The sequence below is a fragment of the Tauraco erythrolophus genome, chromosome W (assembly GCF_009769465.1).
Source record: "Tauraco erythrolophus isolate bTauEry1 chromosome W, bTauEry1.pri, whole genome shotgun sequence".
NCBI lineage: Eukaryota > Metazoa > Chordata > Aves > Musophagiformes > Musophagidae > Tauraco > Tauraco erythrolophus.
The window spans coordinates 24674710-24689835 of NC_141497.1; the positions used below are offsets into that span (position 1 = coordinate 24674710).

General features: G+C 48.0%; 1 protein-coding gene across 1 annotated transcript in view; it reads right to left on the bottom strand.

The window, feature by feature from the left end:
* Positions 1–1177: 1177 nt before the first annotated feature.
* Positions 1178–15126, bottom strand: part of LOC147526264 (E3 ubiquitin-protein ligase TRIM11-like) — a 346932-nt gene continuing 332983 nt past the window's right edge. Inside the window, exon 3 of the mRNA XM_086630202.1 lies at positions 1178–1324. Coding sequence (XP_086486328.1) covers positions 1277–1324 — 48 coding nt within the window. The 3' untranslated portion in view covers positions 1178–1276. The remainder of the gene's footprint in view (positions 1325–15126) is intronic.

The following is a 15126-nucleotide window of genomic DNA, read 5'->3' on the forward strand; positions in this document are numbered from 1 at the left end:
GAAGCTGGTTGTAAAAGTACGACATGTAGATGCCCATGTACCCAAGAGTCGGGCCACAGAAGAACATCAAAACAATCAACAGGTGGACCAGGCCGCCAAGATTAAAGTGGCTCAGGTGGATCTGGACTGGCAACATAAAGGTGAAAAATTTCTAGCTCGTTGGGCCCATGATGCCTCAGGCCATCAAGGAAGGGACGCCACATGCAAATGGGCTCGCGATCGAGGGGTGGACCTAACTATGGACACTATTGCAGAGGTGATCCATGAATGTGAAACATGTGCTGCAATCAAGCAAGCCAAGCGGTTGAAACCTCTTTGTTATGGAGGGCGTTGGTTGAAATATCAGTATGGAGAGGCTTGGCAAATTGATTATGTCACACTTCCACAAACTCGCAGTGGCAAGCATTACGTGCTCACAATGGTGGAAGCAACCACTGGATGGCTGGAAACCTATGCTGTGCCCCATGCCATCGCCCGGAACACTATCTTGGGCCTTGAAAAGCAAGTCTTGTGGCGGCATGGCACCCCAGAAAGAATTGAGTCAGACAACGGGACTCATTTCCGTAACAATCTTATAGACATCTGGGCCACAGAGCATGACATCGAGTGGGCATATCACATCCCCTGTCATGCACCAGCTTCTGGGAAGATTGAACGATATAACGGACTGCTAAAAACCACACTGAAAGCAATGGTTAGTGGAACCTTCAAACATTGGGATACGCATTTAGCAAAAGCCACCTGGTTAGTCAACACTAGAGGATCTGCCAATCGAGCTGGTCCTGCCCAATCAGAACTTCTACGTACTGTGGAAGGAGATAAAGTCCCTGTAGTGCACATGAGGAATATACTCGGGAAGACAGTTTGGGTTATTCCTGCCTCGGGTAAAGGTAAACCCATTCGTGGGATTGCTTTTGCTCAAGGACCCGGGTGTACTTGGTGGGTGATGCAGAAGGACGGGGAAGTCCGATGTGTACTTCAAGGGGATTTGATGTTGGGTGAAAATAGATGATAAAATTAATTGAATTGTGTGATATTAATTGCTGAATAACCCTGTCCCTGCATACCATCATCACTATGGTTGTCACATTGTACTAATGTCATTATATTAAGAATCATCCAGGTTAATGAAGAATGAACTTCGTCAGAATCAGAACCGATTCCAAACACCCAGCAACTTCTTCGAGATCAACATATTCAACCTGCAGACGGCGGCTGGATACACCAACTACGAGCTCCAGACGCCACACGCAACAAAGACTACATGTCATCTGTTCTACCGACTGAGCGAATTCCACGTCATCTTTCCTGCCCTGAGAGACTGCTATAACAGATGAAGACAATTTTGGAGGGATGACCCATGGCTAAGGGTATAGTATATATGTAAGGTTTGAGCATGACGTGCATGGCATGGAATAAGGGGTGGATACTGTCCCAGTTTTAGCTGGGACCGGGTTAGCTCTTCTTTTTAGCAGCTAGAAGAGCTCCGTGTTTTGGTTTTACTCAGAGGCTCGCTCTGAGAAGAATGCTGATAGCAAGCTGATGTTTGTGGTTGGACGTGAAACTCCAAGGACTTTTCTGTGTGCCGGAGTGCAGAAGCACGGCGGGATAAGGGGGGGAGCATAGTTGGGACAAGGGGGACACGATTCCCCTTGTGATTTGTGGTGGAACTTAAGATTGAGGGCCAAACTGGCCAATTAGTATTCCATATCGTGCAGCGTCATGCCCAGTATAAAAGTGAGGGTCAGCCGGAAAGAAGGGCTTTTGCGCTTTGGCTCTTTCGCCGCTTTCGCTCTTTTGCACTTGCTGCACTTTTGCTGTATTGCCTTTTTTTTTTTTTCTCTCTCTCTCAGTACTCCCACTCTTGGAATACAATCTCTCTCTCTCTGCCCCTCTCTATTTCAGGGCCTCGCGTTCGTCTGGGATTGCAGCTTCGGGACGAGACGGGCTTCGCATACGAGGGGGTGGTGAGCATCTACACTGTGTATTAAATAATCTGTATTAAATTGTTCTTATCTTATCCCACGGGTTTCCCTTTCCTCCTTTAATTCTCTCCCTCATTCCTGGGGGTGAGGGAGGGGAGTGACCGGCTGTGTGGGAGGGTCAGCCTAACCCACGACATTTTTGACATAATCAATTGGGTGATTTTAATTTCTTTCTTTAATAAGTCATATTGTCATAATTTCAATTAATGTTCTCCCACAGTTTAAATTTATTTCCAGTTTTATCCCTGTGATCTTTTTAGCAACTTTTTGAAATCTGAAGTATCCCTCCATTGCAACATTCCAGTTATGGGAGCCATCCCACCATGTCTCCATGATCCCAACAAGATCATAACCCTGCAACTGCACATGCATCTCTGACTCCTTATTCCCCATATTGCATGCATTAGTGTACAGGCACTTCAGAGAGGCACCCCAGCATGCTGATTTCCCAGAAAGGGTTTTGGGGATTTCTCCATAATTGAGCCTTGTAGGCACTTCCTTGCTTACATGGAAATGATGGAGGTGACCCTGCTTAAGCCCCGTTTTGTTGATTTTTGTAATCACTTCCTGTCACATCACCCCATGCTCTTTGCTCAGCAATGCTGTCCATCATTCTCCTGCAGGACTGCTGATAGATCTCTCTTCCTCGTCATTCTTAGTTTAAATCTCTCCTCATGAGGTCAGCTATCCTGTTGGCAAAAATACCTTTGCCATTTTTAGTGAGGTGGATCTCATCTCTCCCAAGCAGATGCTGATCTGCAAACAGAGTCCCATGGTCATAGAACCCAGAGCCCTGGTGTTGCGGACTACTGGTGTCTCAATCTTCGGGGATCACAATCCAGAAGGTTGTTGTGATCTTCCTCGTATATCAGAAGGCTTTGTCACACTCACTCCAAAGGTCCTTGTCACAACTAAAGGCTTCCAACAGAGAGCTTCAAGATGCTGCTCTCCAGGGGCTCCTATCACTCCAGTCTCCAGGAGGGAACTGCCCCACTCCCTCTTGGGAGTGCCCCACCTTTATTCATCCATGAGTCACGTGGTTTCCGGCTGACCAACGTGACTCACAGCACCTGTCCTAACAAGGCACAGGTGCTTTCTATTGTAGTAGCCAGGAGCTCCCCCAACAGCCAGGAACTCCCCCAACAATTCCCCCTTTCTTTTTTTGAAAAAATACCTAATAGCATTTAGGGCTTTCTAATGTTCCAGTTCCATTTTTCATCGCCATTTGTCAGATGCCTTGGAACAAAACCGTAGGGGAGTCGTTCTTATGTTTTCCTGTCATACCACGTCGGTGGTGGATATATCCACTGTTCTGATGAGGTTGGATACATCCACCCTGGTTGTTCTGGCTGCTTAATCTGCGGCTGCCGCAACATTCCTTCAGGGGTCTTTTCCGGATTAGTTTGCGGTTGTTGCAGTGTTCCCGCAAAGGGCTTGCCTGGAGTATAAGACATCTGTGCATACTTTCTCTTTCTGCTGCTCCTCGGCCGGCCATTGGATTTGCAGTTTTTTTGCGAGATGACCTATTCTCCCGCACTTATAACACTTCAGTTTCTTATTATCTGAGGCCATCAAGGTGGTGGCTAGCGCGGTCATTTCATGTTCCACGGACCCGACCTTAGCACATGCAATGACCATCTCCTCTAGGGAGGGGTCCCCTGGGAGTACTTCAATAGCTCTTCGGCAGTCAGCATTGGCGTTATCCCTTGCGAGTTGTTTTTGTCAACAGGGCCCGTAGATTGCCGTCATAAACTTGTTTTTCTATAGCCCCTTGCAATCTTTCTACAAATTGTAAGAAAGGCTCCTTGATTCCTTGTTTAATTGTAGAATACCTCGCTTGGGGTTTCGCCATTTCTATGGTCCGCATGAGGGCCTGCATTCCTATTTGTTTGATCTGCCCAAGAATTTGGGGATGCCATTGGGCCTGTACCGCCGGATTACTAAATACCTGACCCGTTCCCATCAGGACATCTGCACCTACGGCATAACATGGGTCACCTTGGGGTAACTGTATATTTTGTAGCGCCTGACGGTCAGCCAACTGCCTCCCTGTGCTCATAAAAATGGAGCGTTGTACCGGCTGGAACATAATCTGAGCTAGATGTTGAAAGTCATACGGCACCAATATTTCCAAGTTTAGTAATCGTAATAATTGTGTTACTGCTGGGGAGTTTGGCCCATACTGTGCTACCGCTTTTTGTATGTCTCGTACGACTTTCCATGACCAGCCCAGGTATTGATTGGGCTGGTTAGAACCGGAGGGTCAATTCCACAGGGAATACATTTGGCCTTTCCCCTATTTCCATCATGGATAATTTTCGTTATTGACTGGCAGCCCCAAGACTTGAGCCAAGTCCCAATCCCAGCCTCTATTGCTTTCATTTTTATTTCATTCCAAAAACGGACCGGGTCACGGCGTTGAACTGTCACTGTAGGGGTTCCCAAGGGGTTTGGATTTAATAAACAGACAGATTCTAGTGACTTTTCCCTCGGTGGTAACTCCTCAGCTGGGCTGTCACTTGTTTTGGAGATTTCTTTGCTACAGGGGGGGTCATAGCCTGATGCAGTATCTCCACTACAGCTGCTAGCTGCTGAGATACTCCTTGGAGCATTGCCACGGCCTGGCGCACTAGTGCTGGCTGCGCCAAATGTACCTGGGCCGGATAACCAGATACTGCGGGATATGAAGTTGCCAAGGGTGGGGCCAATTGCTCAATGGCGGAGCCGTAGGCATAACGCATCCTGAGGAGGAAGGGGGGGTTGCTGGGGCAAAGGGTGGGGGACGCTCCACTATTTCCTGCAGGGTGGGGTAGAGTCCCTGCATAGTCCCCGCAACTTTATTGATCTCTGTGAACAGCGAGGATACGTCTAACTCGCTGTCCACGCTGTCTGGGGTTAGTCTTCTTCAGATAGTTCGTTGTTCCCTTCATACCCCTCGCTTGCAGATACATAATCTGTTGATTCCTCTTCCTCCTCTTCTGCTGACCCCTTTTGAATTATATTATCTAGGGCCTCCCATGTATGCAGCAGGTCGGTCCGGCCCTTTTGCTTAACCACAGCTTCATAGAGTAACTATCCCCCAACCTTTTCCAAAGTTCCAGGTTAAAGGTAAAGGTGAGGTTGACTAGATCTTCATGTCCCGCTGCCCAGTTGAGTAGGTAATATAAATCCTCATTACTTATACTGAGCCCCGCAGCCATTCCTGCAGATTTGAGAAAGGTGAAGGTCTGGCTTTCCTTTACAAAATTCTGACCCATGTTCACTCCCAGTGGCTCACCTTGTTCCAGGTGTCTAAGTCAGAACTGGTCAGTCCGCAGCTCCTGCCGCTCTCAAGCTTCGTTCTGCAGTCCCAAGTGGTTCCTGTTCCGACGAATCACGTCGGGGTCACCAATTGTTGCGGACTACTGGTGTCTCAATCTTCGGGGATCACAACCCAGAAGGTTGTTGTGATCTTCCTCGTATATCAGAAGGCTTTGTCACACTCACTCCAAAGGTCCTTGTCACAACTAAAGGCTTCCAACAGAGAGCTTCAGGATGCTGCTCTCCAGGGGCTCCTATCACTCCAGTCTCCAGGAGGGAACTGCCCCACTCCCTCTTGGGAGTGCCCCACCTTTATTCATCCATGAGTCACGTGGTTTCCGGCTGACCAACGTGACTCACAGCACCTGTCCTAACAAGGCACAGGTGCTTTCTATTGTAGTAGCCAGGAGCTCCCCGACAGCCAGGAACTCCCCCGACACCCTGGCACCAACACCAGTTGTGCAGCCAATTATTATTATATATCTTTCCCTTCACTGGCAGGATTGAGGGAAACACCACCTGGGCCCCCATGCCTTTGACTACCACCCCCAGAGCTCTGTAGTCATTTTTTATACTGTCCAAGTCAGACTGTTGTAGCTCCTCTTACCTCATCCTTGCCTGACTCTCAAGTTTCTCAGAGGGTTCCCAGGCATTCCCCAGTGATCATGGACCTTGTTCCCAGAAGGTCCAGAAGCTCCCAAAGCAGAACCCAGACTGCTGTGCAAACTGCTGCATCTGCTGGCTGCCTTTGGGAGCTCGCTCTCTGCGCCAGTCTCGGTCTCTATGTCTCTCTATGTGTGTGTGTCTCTCTCTCCCCCCTCACAATGCGTGTCTGTCTATGCCTCTCTGCACCTCTTACTCTGTCTCACTCTGCCTCTCTGTGCCTCTCTCACACTCTGTTCCTGTCTTCCTCTGTCTCCCTCTCCTCAATTCTTTCCTTTACCTTTTATCTCTCTCACTGTCTATGTCTGTCTCTCTTTCTGAGCGTGTCTCTGACTATGTCTCTCCCCCTCCCATACGCTCTGTGTTGGTCTGTCTCTCAGTGCCTCTCTACATCTCTCACGTCTCCCTCTCTCTTTGGCAATCTCTCTCTCTGCAACTTTGTCTCTCTATGTTCTCTGCCTCTGTGTCAATCTGTCTCCTGTCGTGTCTGTGTGTACATAGATATATATATAAAAAAACCTCCCTGTCTCTCTCTGGTGTGTCCCCTCCCCCTGTCACTCTTTTTGTTGCCCCCCTTCTCCTTTGTTGGTGTGTCCTTCTCTGTGTCTCCCCATCTCTGTGACACCTCTCCCCCATCTCTCTAGGTCTCTCTCTGTGGCACTTTAAGTGCCAGATGCGCTCTCTCTATTGGTCTCTCTCTCTCTCTGCCAGTCTCTCAAGTGCTGGCTCCCTTCTTCTATCTCCCTGACACTCTCTTTCTGTCTCCGCTTCTCTCTTTCTGCCTCCCTGGCATTCTGTCAGCCTCTCTCTCAAGCTGCTGTTTGTCTCTTTCTCTGTTTTGTCATCTCTATGGCTATCTATCAGTGACAATCTCTCTCTCTCAGTCTCTGTCTCCAGCTAACTCCCTCCCCTCCCCCCTCCGCCTGTCAATCTCTAGCTCTCCCTCTGTTTTTCTCTCACTCTGTCATTGTAGCACTCGCTCTCTGTACTGGCTGCTCTCTGCCAGTCCTTCTACCTCTCAGTCCTTCCACCTCTTTCTATATATCCCTCTCTGTCACTCTCTCTCCTCTCTCTCTCAGCCCCCCTCATTTGGCCACATTCTCCCTCTCTCTGTCTCTCTCTGTCTCTTTCTCTGTTGGTACCTCTCATAGAATCATAGAATAGTTCGGGTTGGAAGGGACCTTTAAAGATCATCTAGTCTAACCCCCCTGCAATGAGCAGGGACATCTTCAACTAGATCAGATTGTTCAGAGCCCCATCCAACTTGACCTTGAATGTTTCCAGGGATGAGACATCTACCACCTCTCTGGGCAACCTATTCCAATGTTTCACCACCCTCATCATAAAAAATTACTTCCTCATATCTAGTCTCTCTGTCCCTCTCTCTGTGTCAGTCTCTCTTTGTCTTTCTCCACATAGCATGGTGTCATGTTGTCCCTCTTCCTCCCCATGTTGGTTTCTCTCTGTCAGGCTTGCTCTCATTGTTGGTCTTACTTTGTTTCTGTATATTCACCTCTGAAACTCTCCCTTGCCTTGGGCCTCTCCCCCTCTCTCAGCCTCTCTTCCTTGACTCCTCTCTCTTTGTAAGGGTCTCTCTGCATCAGTCCATCTTTCTCTCTCCGCTCCCTCTGTCTGCGCCTCCATCCCAACGGTCTCTCAGTCACCCCCCCCTCTTAAAACACAGACCTCACTCTCTTTCTGATGGCTCTCTACCCGCATCCCTCACTCACGCTCTGCCTAGGGCCCTCTCCATGCTCTCTCTCTCTCTGTGCTTGTGCCCTCTCTCTGTCTCTCCACGCCTCTTTCTCCCCCTCTCTTTCTCCCCTGTGTCTCTTCTCACTGTCTTTCCACGCCCTCCAAATTTATCTCCCTTTCTGTCTCTCTCAGTGCCATGCTCACTCTCTCCTCCCTGCACTATGCACTCTGTGTCAGTGCCTCTCACTGTCTGTCGATCTCCCTCTCTGTGTCTGCATCTCTCTCACACAGTGTCAGCATCCTGCTCTCTCCCGACGATGTTCTTGCTCCTCTCTCACTCTGTGTCTGTCTGTCCCTCTGTCATTCTGTCATCTCCTCCCTGTGTCTTGGTCAGTGTCTCTCTCACTCTCGGTGTCAATCTCTCACTGATGCTATCTCTGTCAGACTCGCTCTCTACCTCTTTCTGTTCCACTGCCCTCTCCACCTCTCTTTGACTCTCACTCTCCGTCTGTCTGTCTATGTGCTGTGCCTGTGTGTGTCACTGCCCCCTCTCTTTTGACCTTTCTCTCTCTGTGCCCCCCTCTCTCTGTTCCACATTTTCTTGGCCCTCCTACTTCTCTCTGCGCCAGTCTGGGTCAGTCTCTCTCTCTCTGCAGGTTTATCCTTGTCAGTCTCTGTCTCATTGCGCCTCTCTTTCTTCTTATCTCTCTCTGCATTGATGGCTCTTGGTGTCTCTGTCAGGCTCCTTCTCTGTCACGTACACTCTCTCTCTTCAGTGCCCCTCCATCTCTGTCTCTGTCCATCTCCATTTCTCACTCTCTCAGTCTCCTCATGTCTTTCTGCATCTCTCTAACTCTCTCTCAGTCTCTCATCCTCTCGACCTCTCTCTGTCAGCATGTGGCACTGTGACCAGTACCCTTTGCTCCCAACCCCTAGTGTCATCAAAAATCTGGACAGAAATTCTCTAACACAGTTTGCAGTGTTAGAAAGCAGGCAATACTTTATTGTGGCGCCGGGTCCACCATGACTTAGTGGTCGCGATCTCCCACTGCTGGAATTACCTTTTCCCCAAGTCACTGCTGCGCATGTTCACAGTTCAGAAAAACATGAGAACAAAGTTTATGCAGTTTCTGGGATGTTCCCTCCAAGGGCAGACAGTTCTAGATAAAGAGTCACCCTTTTATTAACTTCTGGCAGCTTCAAGGATGCTGATCTTGTTATGTTCTTTAGGTATGTGCAAACCGCCAACTACTTCATGAAATTTTTACAAAAGTTTTAACCCCTTCATTGTTGGATAACAATTCCCCCCTTTGAGATTTATCTAATATCAATTTTAGATGAGTCTCACCTTTTGTGACTTTTGTACAACATTTTCACACAACTTATCATTATCAATCTATAGTAAGCTAAGCAACTATTATAAACTAAAAATCTTATTCATGCTTCACAACTTAAAAAAAGCATTATTCATGATTCTAAACTAACAGAAGTTCTCTAAACGAACAAAAGTAAATTGTATTCATGCTTCTAATGTATCTCATTTCCATATGTTCTTTTCAATTACTCTTCTCATATGCCCAGAGCTGATTACAATGATCATGATTACGACGAGTAGCAGTATTATTCCTTCTAACAGAGTGGCCAGCCACTCTTTTAATGACCATCCCCCCGTACCTTTTAAGATTTTGTTTAGCCAGTTGCTTTCAGCTGAGGCCTTAATAGCTTTACTGTCCTCTGCTACTTGTTTCATCTTTTGGAGCTGCACTTTTAAATCATCTGTCAAGTTTGGGATATGTATGCAGCAATGTTCATGATAGAATCATAGAATCATAGAATGGTCAGGGTTGGAAGGGACCTCAAAGATCATCTAGTTCCAACCCCCCTGTCATGGGCAGGGAAACCCTCCACTACACCAGGTTGCCCAAAGCCTCATCCAACCTGGCCTTGAACACTTCCAGGGATGGGGCATCTACAACTTCTCTGGGCAACCTGTTCCAGTGCCTCACCACCATCTGAGTGAAAAATTTATTTCTTATATACAATCTAAATCTCCCCTCCTTCAGTTTAAATCCATTGCCCCTTGTCCTATCACTACACGCCCTTGCAAAAAGTCCCTCTCCAGATTTCTTGTAGGCCTCCTTTAGGTACTGGAATAATGCTATAAGATCATAGAATCATACAATGGTTAGGGTTGGAAGGGACCTTAAAGATAATCTAGTTCTAACCCCCCTGCCATGGGCAGGGATACCCTCCACTACACCAGGTTGCCCAAAGCCTCATCCAATCTGGCCTTGAACACTTCCAGGCATGGGGCATCCACAACTTCTCTGAGCAACCTGTTCCAGTGCCTCACCACCCTCAATGTAAAAATTTCTTCCTTATATCTAATCGAAATCTCCCCTCTTTCAGTTTGAATCCATTGCCCCTTGTCCTATCACTACATGCCCTTGTAAAAAGTCCCCTCTCCAGCTTTCCTGTAGGCCCCCTTTAGGTACTGGAAAGCTGCTATAAGATCACCCCAGAGCCTTCTCTTCTCCAGACTGAACAGCCCCAACTCTCTCAGCCTGTCTTCATAGCAGAGGTGCTCCAGCCCTCGGATCATCTTTGTGGCCCTCCTCTGGACCACAACTCTTTGAGTGCAACCGTCCAGGTAATTCCTTATCCACCGAGTGGTCCATCCATCAAAACCATGTCTTTCCAGTTTAGAGACAAGGATGTCGTGTGGGACAGTATCAAATGCTTTGGACAAGTCCAGGTAGACCATGTCAGTTGCTCTTCCCCTACCCATCAACCCCATCATAGAGGGCCACTAAATTTGTCAGGCACGATTTGCCCTTAGTGAAACTATGTTGGCTGTCACCAATCACCCCCTTATTTTCCATGTGCCTTAGCATAGTCGCCAGGAGGATCTGCTCCATGATCTTGCCGGGAACAGAGGCGAGACTGACTGGCCTGTAGTTCCCTGGGTCTTCTTTTTTTTCCCTTTTAAAGATGGGGTCTATGTTTCCCCTTTTCCAGTCATTGAGAATTTCACCAGTGTCCTGGTTTTAGCTGGGACAGAATTAGCTCTTCTTTTCAGCAGCTAGAAGAGCTCCGTGTTTCGGTTTTACTCAGAGGCTCGCTCCGAGAAGAATGTTGATAGCAAGCTGATGTTTGTGGTTGGACGTGAAACTCCAAGGACTTTTCAGTGTGCCGGAGTGCAGAAGCACGACGGGATAAAGGGGGAGCATAGCCGGGACAAGGAGGACACGATTCCCCTTGTGATTTGTGGTGGAACTTAAGATTGAGGGCCGAACTGGCCAATTAGTATTCCATATCGTGCAGCGTCATGCCCAGTATAAAAGTGAGGGACAGCCGGAAAGAAGGGCTTTTGCGCTTTGGCTTTTTCGCCGCTTTTGCTCTTTTGCGCTTGCTGCACTTTTGCTCTATTGCCTTTTTTCCCCCTCTCTCTCCGTACTCCCACTCTTGGAGTACTATCTCTCTCTCTCTGCCCCTCTCTATTTCAGGGCCTCGCATTCGTCTGGGATTGCAGCTTCGGGACGAGACGGGCTTCGCATACGAGGGGGTGGTGAGCATCTACACTGTGTATTAAATCATCTGTATTAAATTGTTCTTATCTCAACCCACGGGTATCCCATTTATCCTTTAATTCTCTCCCTCATCCCTGGGACTGGGGGAGGGTGAGTCAACGACTGTGGGGGGGGTGGTTTGGTTGCCGGAGCGGCCTAACCCACAACAACCAGACTGCCACGACTTCTGAGATATGATGGATAGTGGTTTAACAACTTCATCTGCCAGTTCCCTCAAGACCCACAGATGCACCTCATCAGGTCCCATGGACTTGTCCACCTTCAGGTTCTTTAGATGGTCTCGAACCTGATCTTCTCCTACAGTGGGTTGTTCTTCATTCTCCCAGTCCCTGCCTTTGCCTTCTGGGACTTGGGATACGCAGCTGGAGCTCTTGCCAGTGAAGACTGAGGCAAAGAGGTAGCCACACAGCCCCTGTTCCTTTTCTAATAGTAAATCTAAAGCCAATTAATTTTGTAATGCCATCTTAGTATTTTCTTTTAATTTCTTATTAATCTGTTGGAATCCTTTCTCAGTGGCCTTTGATAGGGTTTCTACTTGCCAGGTTAGATTTTTCTAGGAGCATTCTATTTTCTAATGCCATCAAACCTGGCATCAGAAAACTCTGAATTCTCCATCCAAACTCTACAGCTGCTGTTGGACCTGTCCATGTATCTTCAACATGGCCAATATCTCTTTTCACTCTTCCCCAATATTTTGCTTCAATTGAACTTTTCTTCCATGTTGGGGAACCCCACGTTAACAACCCCAGTGTCACTTGTCTAGTAATTGAACGTAGTTTTAATCATGTGGTCCAAAACCCATCTGTCGTTGCCCACACAGTGTATCCTGGAGAAGGTATGACATCTTTGCAATTTTTACACGACTCAATAGTTATGGTAGGATTTAAAAAGGCTGTTTGACTTTTAGTCAGGAGATTGTTACACTTCCAATTAGCCTTACTAATGTTACGTACAGAGCTAGTTCCCCAGGTTATACCACTAACTTAAGTTTCCCATTGTCGTGGGTTATGTTGAACCGCCCCACACACAGCCGGTCACTCCCCCTCCCCCACCCCCAGGAATGAGGGAGAGAATAAAGGATAAACGTGAAACCCGTGGGTTGAGATAAGAGTGATTAATACAGATGATTTAATACAATGTAGGTGCTCACCACCCCTCGTATGCGAAGCCCGTCTCGTCCCGAAAACTGCAAATCCCGGACGAACGCGAGGCCCCGAAATAGAGAGGGGCAGAGAGGGAGAGAAAGAGAGAGAGAGAGAAAGAAAAAAAAAACAGCAGAGCAACAGCGCAGCAAGCGCAAAAGAGCAAAAGTGCAAAAAGAGCAAAAGCGCAAAAGCCAAAGCGCAAAAGCCCCTCTTCCCATCTGACCCTCGCTTTTATACTGGGCATGACGCTGCATGATATGGAATACTAATTGGCCAGTTTGGCCCTCAGTCTTAAGTTCCACACAAATCACAAGGGGAATCGTGTCCCCCTTGTCCCATCTATGCTCCCCCTTATCCCGCCGTGCTTCTGCACTCCGGCACACTGAAAAGTCCTTGGCAGCTTGTTATCAGTGTTCTTCTCAGAGTGAGCCTCTGAGTAAAACCAAAACATGGAGCTTTTCTAGCTGTTAAAAAAAACCAAACCCCTCTGTCCCAGCTAAAACTAGGACAGTATCCACCCCTTATTCCATACCATGCACGTCATGCTCAAACCTTACATATATACTATTCCCTTAGCCATGGGTCATCCCTCCTAAATGTGTCTTCATCTGTTGTAGTAGTCTCTCAGGGCAGGAAAGATGACGTGGAATTCGCTCAGTCGGTAGAACGGATGACATGTAGTCTTTGTTGCGTGTGGGCGCCTGGAGCTCGTAGTTGGTGTATCCAGCCGCTGTCTGCAGGTTGAAGATGTTGATCTCAAGGAAGTTGCTGGGTGTTTGGAATCGGTTCTGATTCTGACGAAGTTCATTCTTCATTAACCTGGATGATTCTTAATATAATGACATTAGTACAATGTGCACACAATTCAATAATTTTATCATCTATTTTCACCCAACATCAAATCCCCTTGAGGTACACATTGGACTTCCCCGTCCTTTTGCCTCACCCACCAAGTGCACCCAGGTCCCTGAGCAAAAGCAATCCCACGAATGGGTTTACCTTTACCCGAGGCAGGAATAACCCAACTGTCTTCCCGAGTATATTTCTCATGTGTACTACAGGGACTTTATCTCCTTCTACAGTACGTAGAAGTTCTGATTGCGCAGGACCAGCTCGATTTGCAGATCCTCTAGTGTTGACTAACCAGGTGGCTTTTGCTAAATGCGTATCCCAATGTTTAAAGGTTCCCACCACCCATTGCTTTCAGTGTGGTTTTTAGCAATCCATTATATCGTTCAATCTTCCCAGAAGCTGGTGCATGATAGGGGATGTGATATACCCACTCGATGCCATGCTCTTTGGCCCAGGTGTCTATAAGATTGTTACGGAAATGAGTCCCGTTGTCCGACTCAATTCTTTCTGGGGTGCCATGTCGCCACAAGACTTGCTTTTCAAGGCCCAAGATCGTGTTCCGGGCGGTGGCATGGGGCACAGCATAGGTTTCCAGCCATCCAGTGGTCGCTTCCACCATTGTAAGCACGTAACGCTTGCCACTGCGAGTTTGTGGAAGTGTGATATAATCAATTTGCCAAGCCTCTCCATATTGATATTTCAACCAACGCCCTCCGTACCAAAGAGGTTTTCAACCGCTTGGCTTGCTTGATTGCAGCACACGTTTCACATTCATGGATCACCTCTGCAATGGTGTCCATAGTTAGGTCCACCCCTCGATCACGAGCCCATTTGTATGTGGCGTCCCTTCCTTGATGGCCTGAGGCATCATGGGCCCAACGAGCTAGAAATTTTTCACCTTTATGTTGCCAGTCCAGATCCACCTGAGCCACTTTAATCTTGGCGGCCTGATCCACCTGTTGATTGTTTTGATGTTCTTCTGTGGCCCGACTCTTGGGTACATGGGCATCTACATGTCGTACTTTCACAATCAGCTTCTCTACTCGAGCAGCAATGTCTTTCCACAACGGGGCAGCCCAGATGGGTTTACCTCTGCGTTGCCAGCTGCTCTGCTTCCATTGCCGTAGCCATCCCCACAGGGCATTCGCTACCATCAAGAGTCGGTATAGAGATAGAGCATTGGCCACTTTTCTCGTTCCGCGATGTCTAAAGCCAGTTGGATGGCTTTCACCTCTGTGAACTGGCTTGATTCACCTTCTCCTTCGGTAGCTTCTGCGACCCGTCGAGTAGGACTCCATACAGCAGCTTTCCATTTTCGATGTTTTCCTACAAGGCGACAGGACCCGTCGGTAAACAGAGCGTATTTCTTCTCATTGTCTGATAGTTTCATTATAAGGTGGAGCCTCCTCAGCACGTGTCACCTCCTCCTCCTCTGGTGACATTCCAAAGTCTTTACCTTCAGCCCAGTTAGTGATCACTTCCAAAATTCCTGGGCGATTGAGGTTTCCTATCCGAGCTCTTTGTGTGATCAGCGCGATCCACTTGCTCCATGTGGCATCAGTTGCGTGGTGTGTAGACGGGACGCTCCCTTTGAACATCCAGCCGAGCACTGGCAATCGGGGTGCCAGGAGCAACTGTGCTTCTGTACCAATCACTTCAGAAGCAGCTCGGACTCCTTCATATGCTGCCAATATCTCTTTTTCAGTTGGAGTATAGTTGGTTTCGGATCCTTTGTATCCTCGACTCCAAAACCCAAGAGGTCGACCTCGCGTCTCCCCTGGCGCTTTTTGCCAGAGACTCCAGGTGGGACCATTCTCCCCGGCTGCGGTGTAGAGCACGTTTCTGACATCTTGTCCTGTCCGGACTGGTCCCAGGGCTACCGCATGGACTATTTCT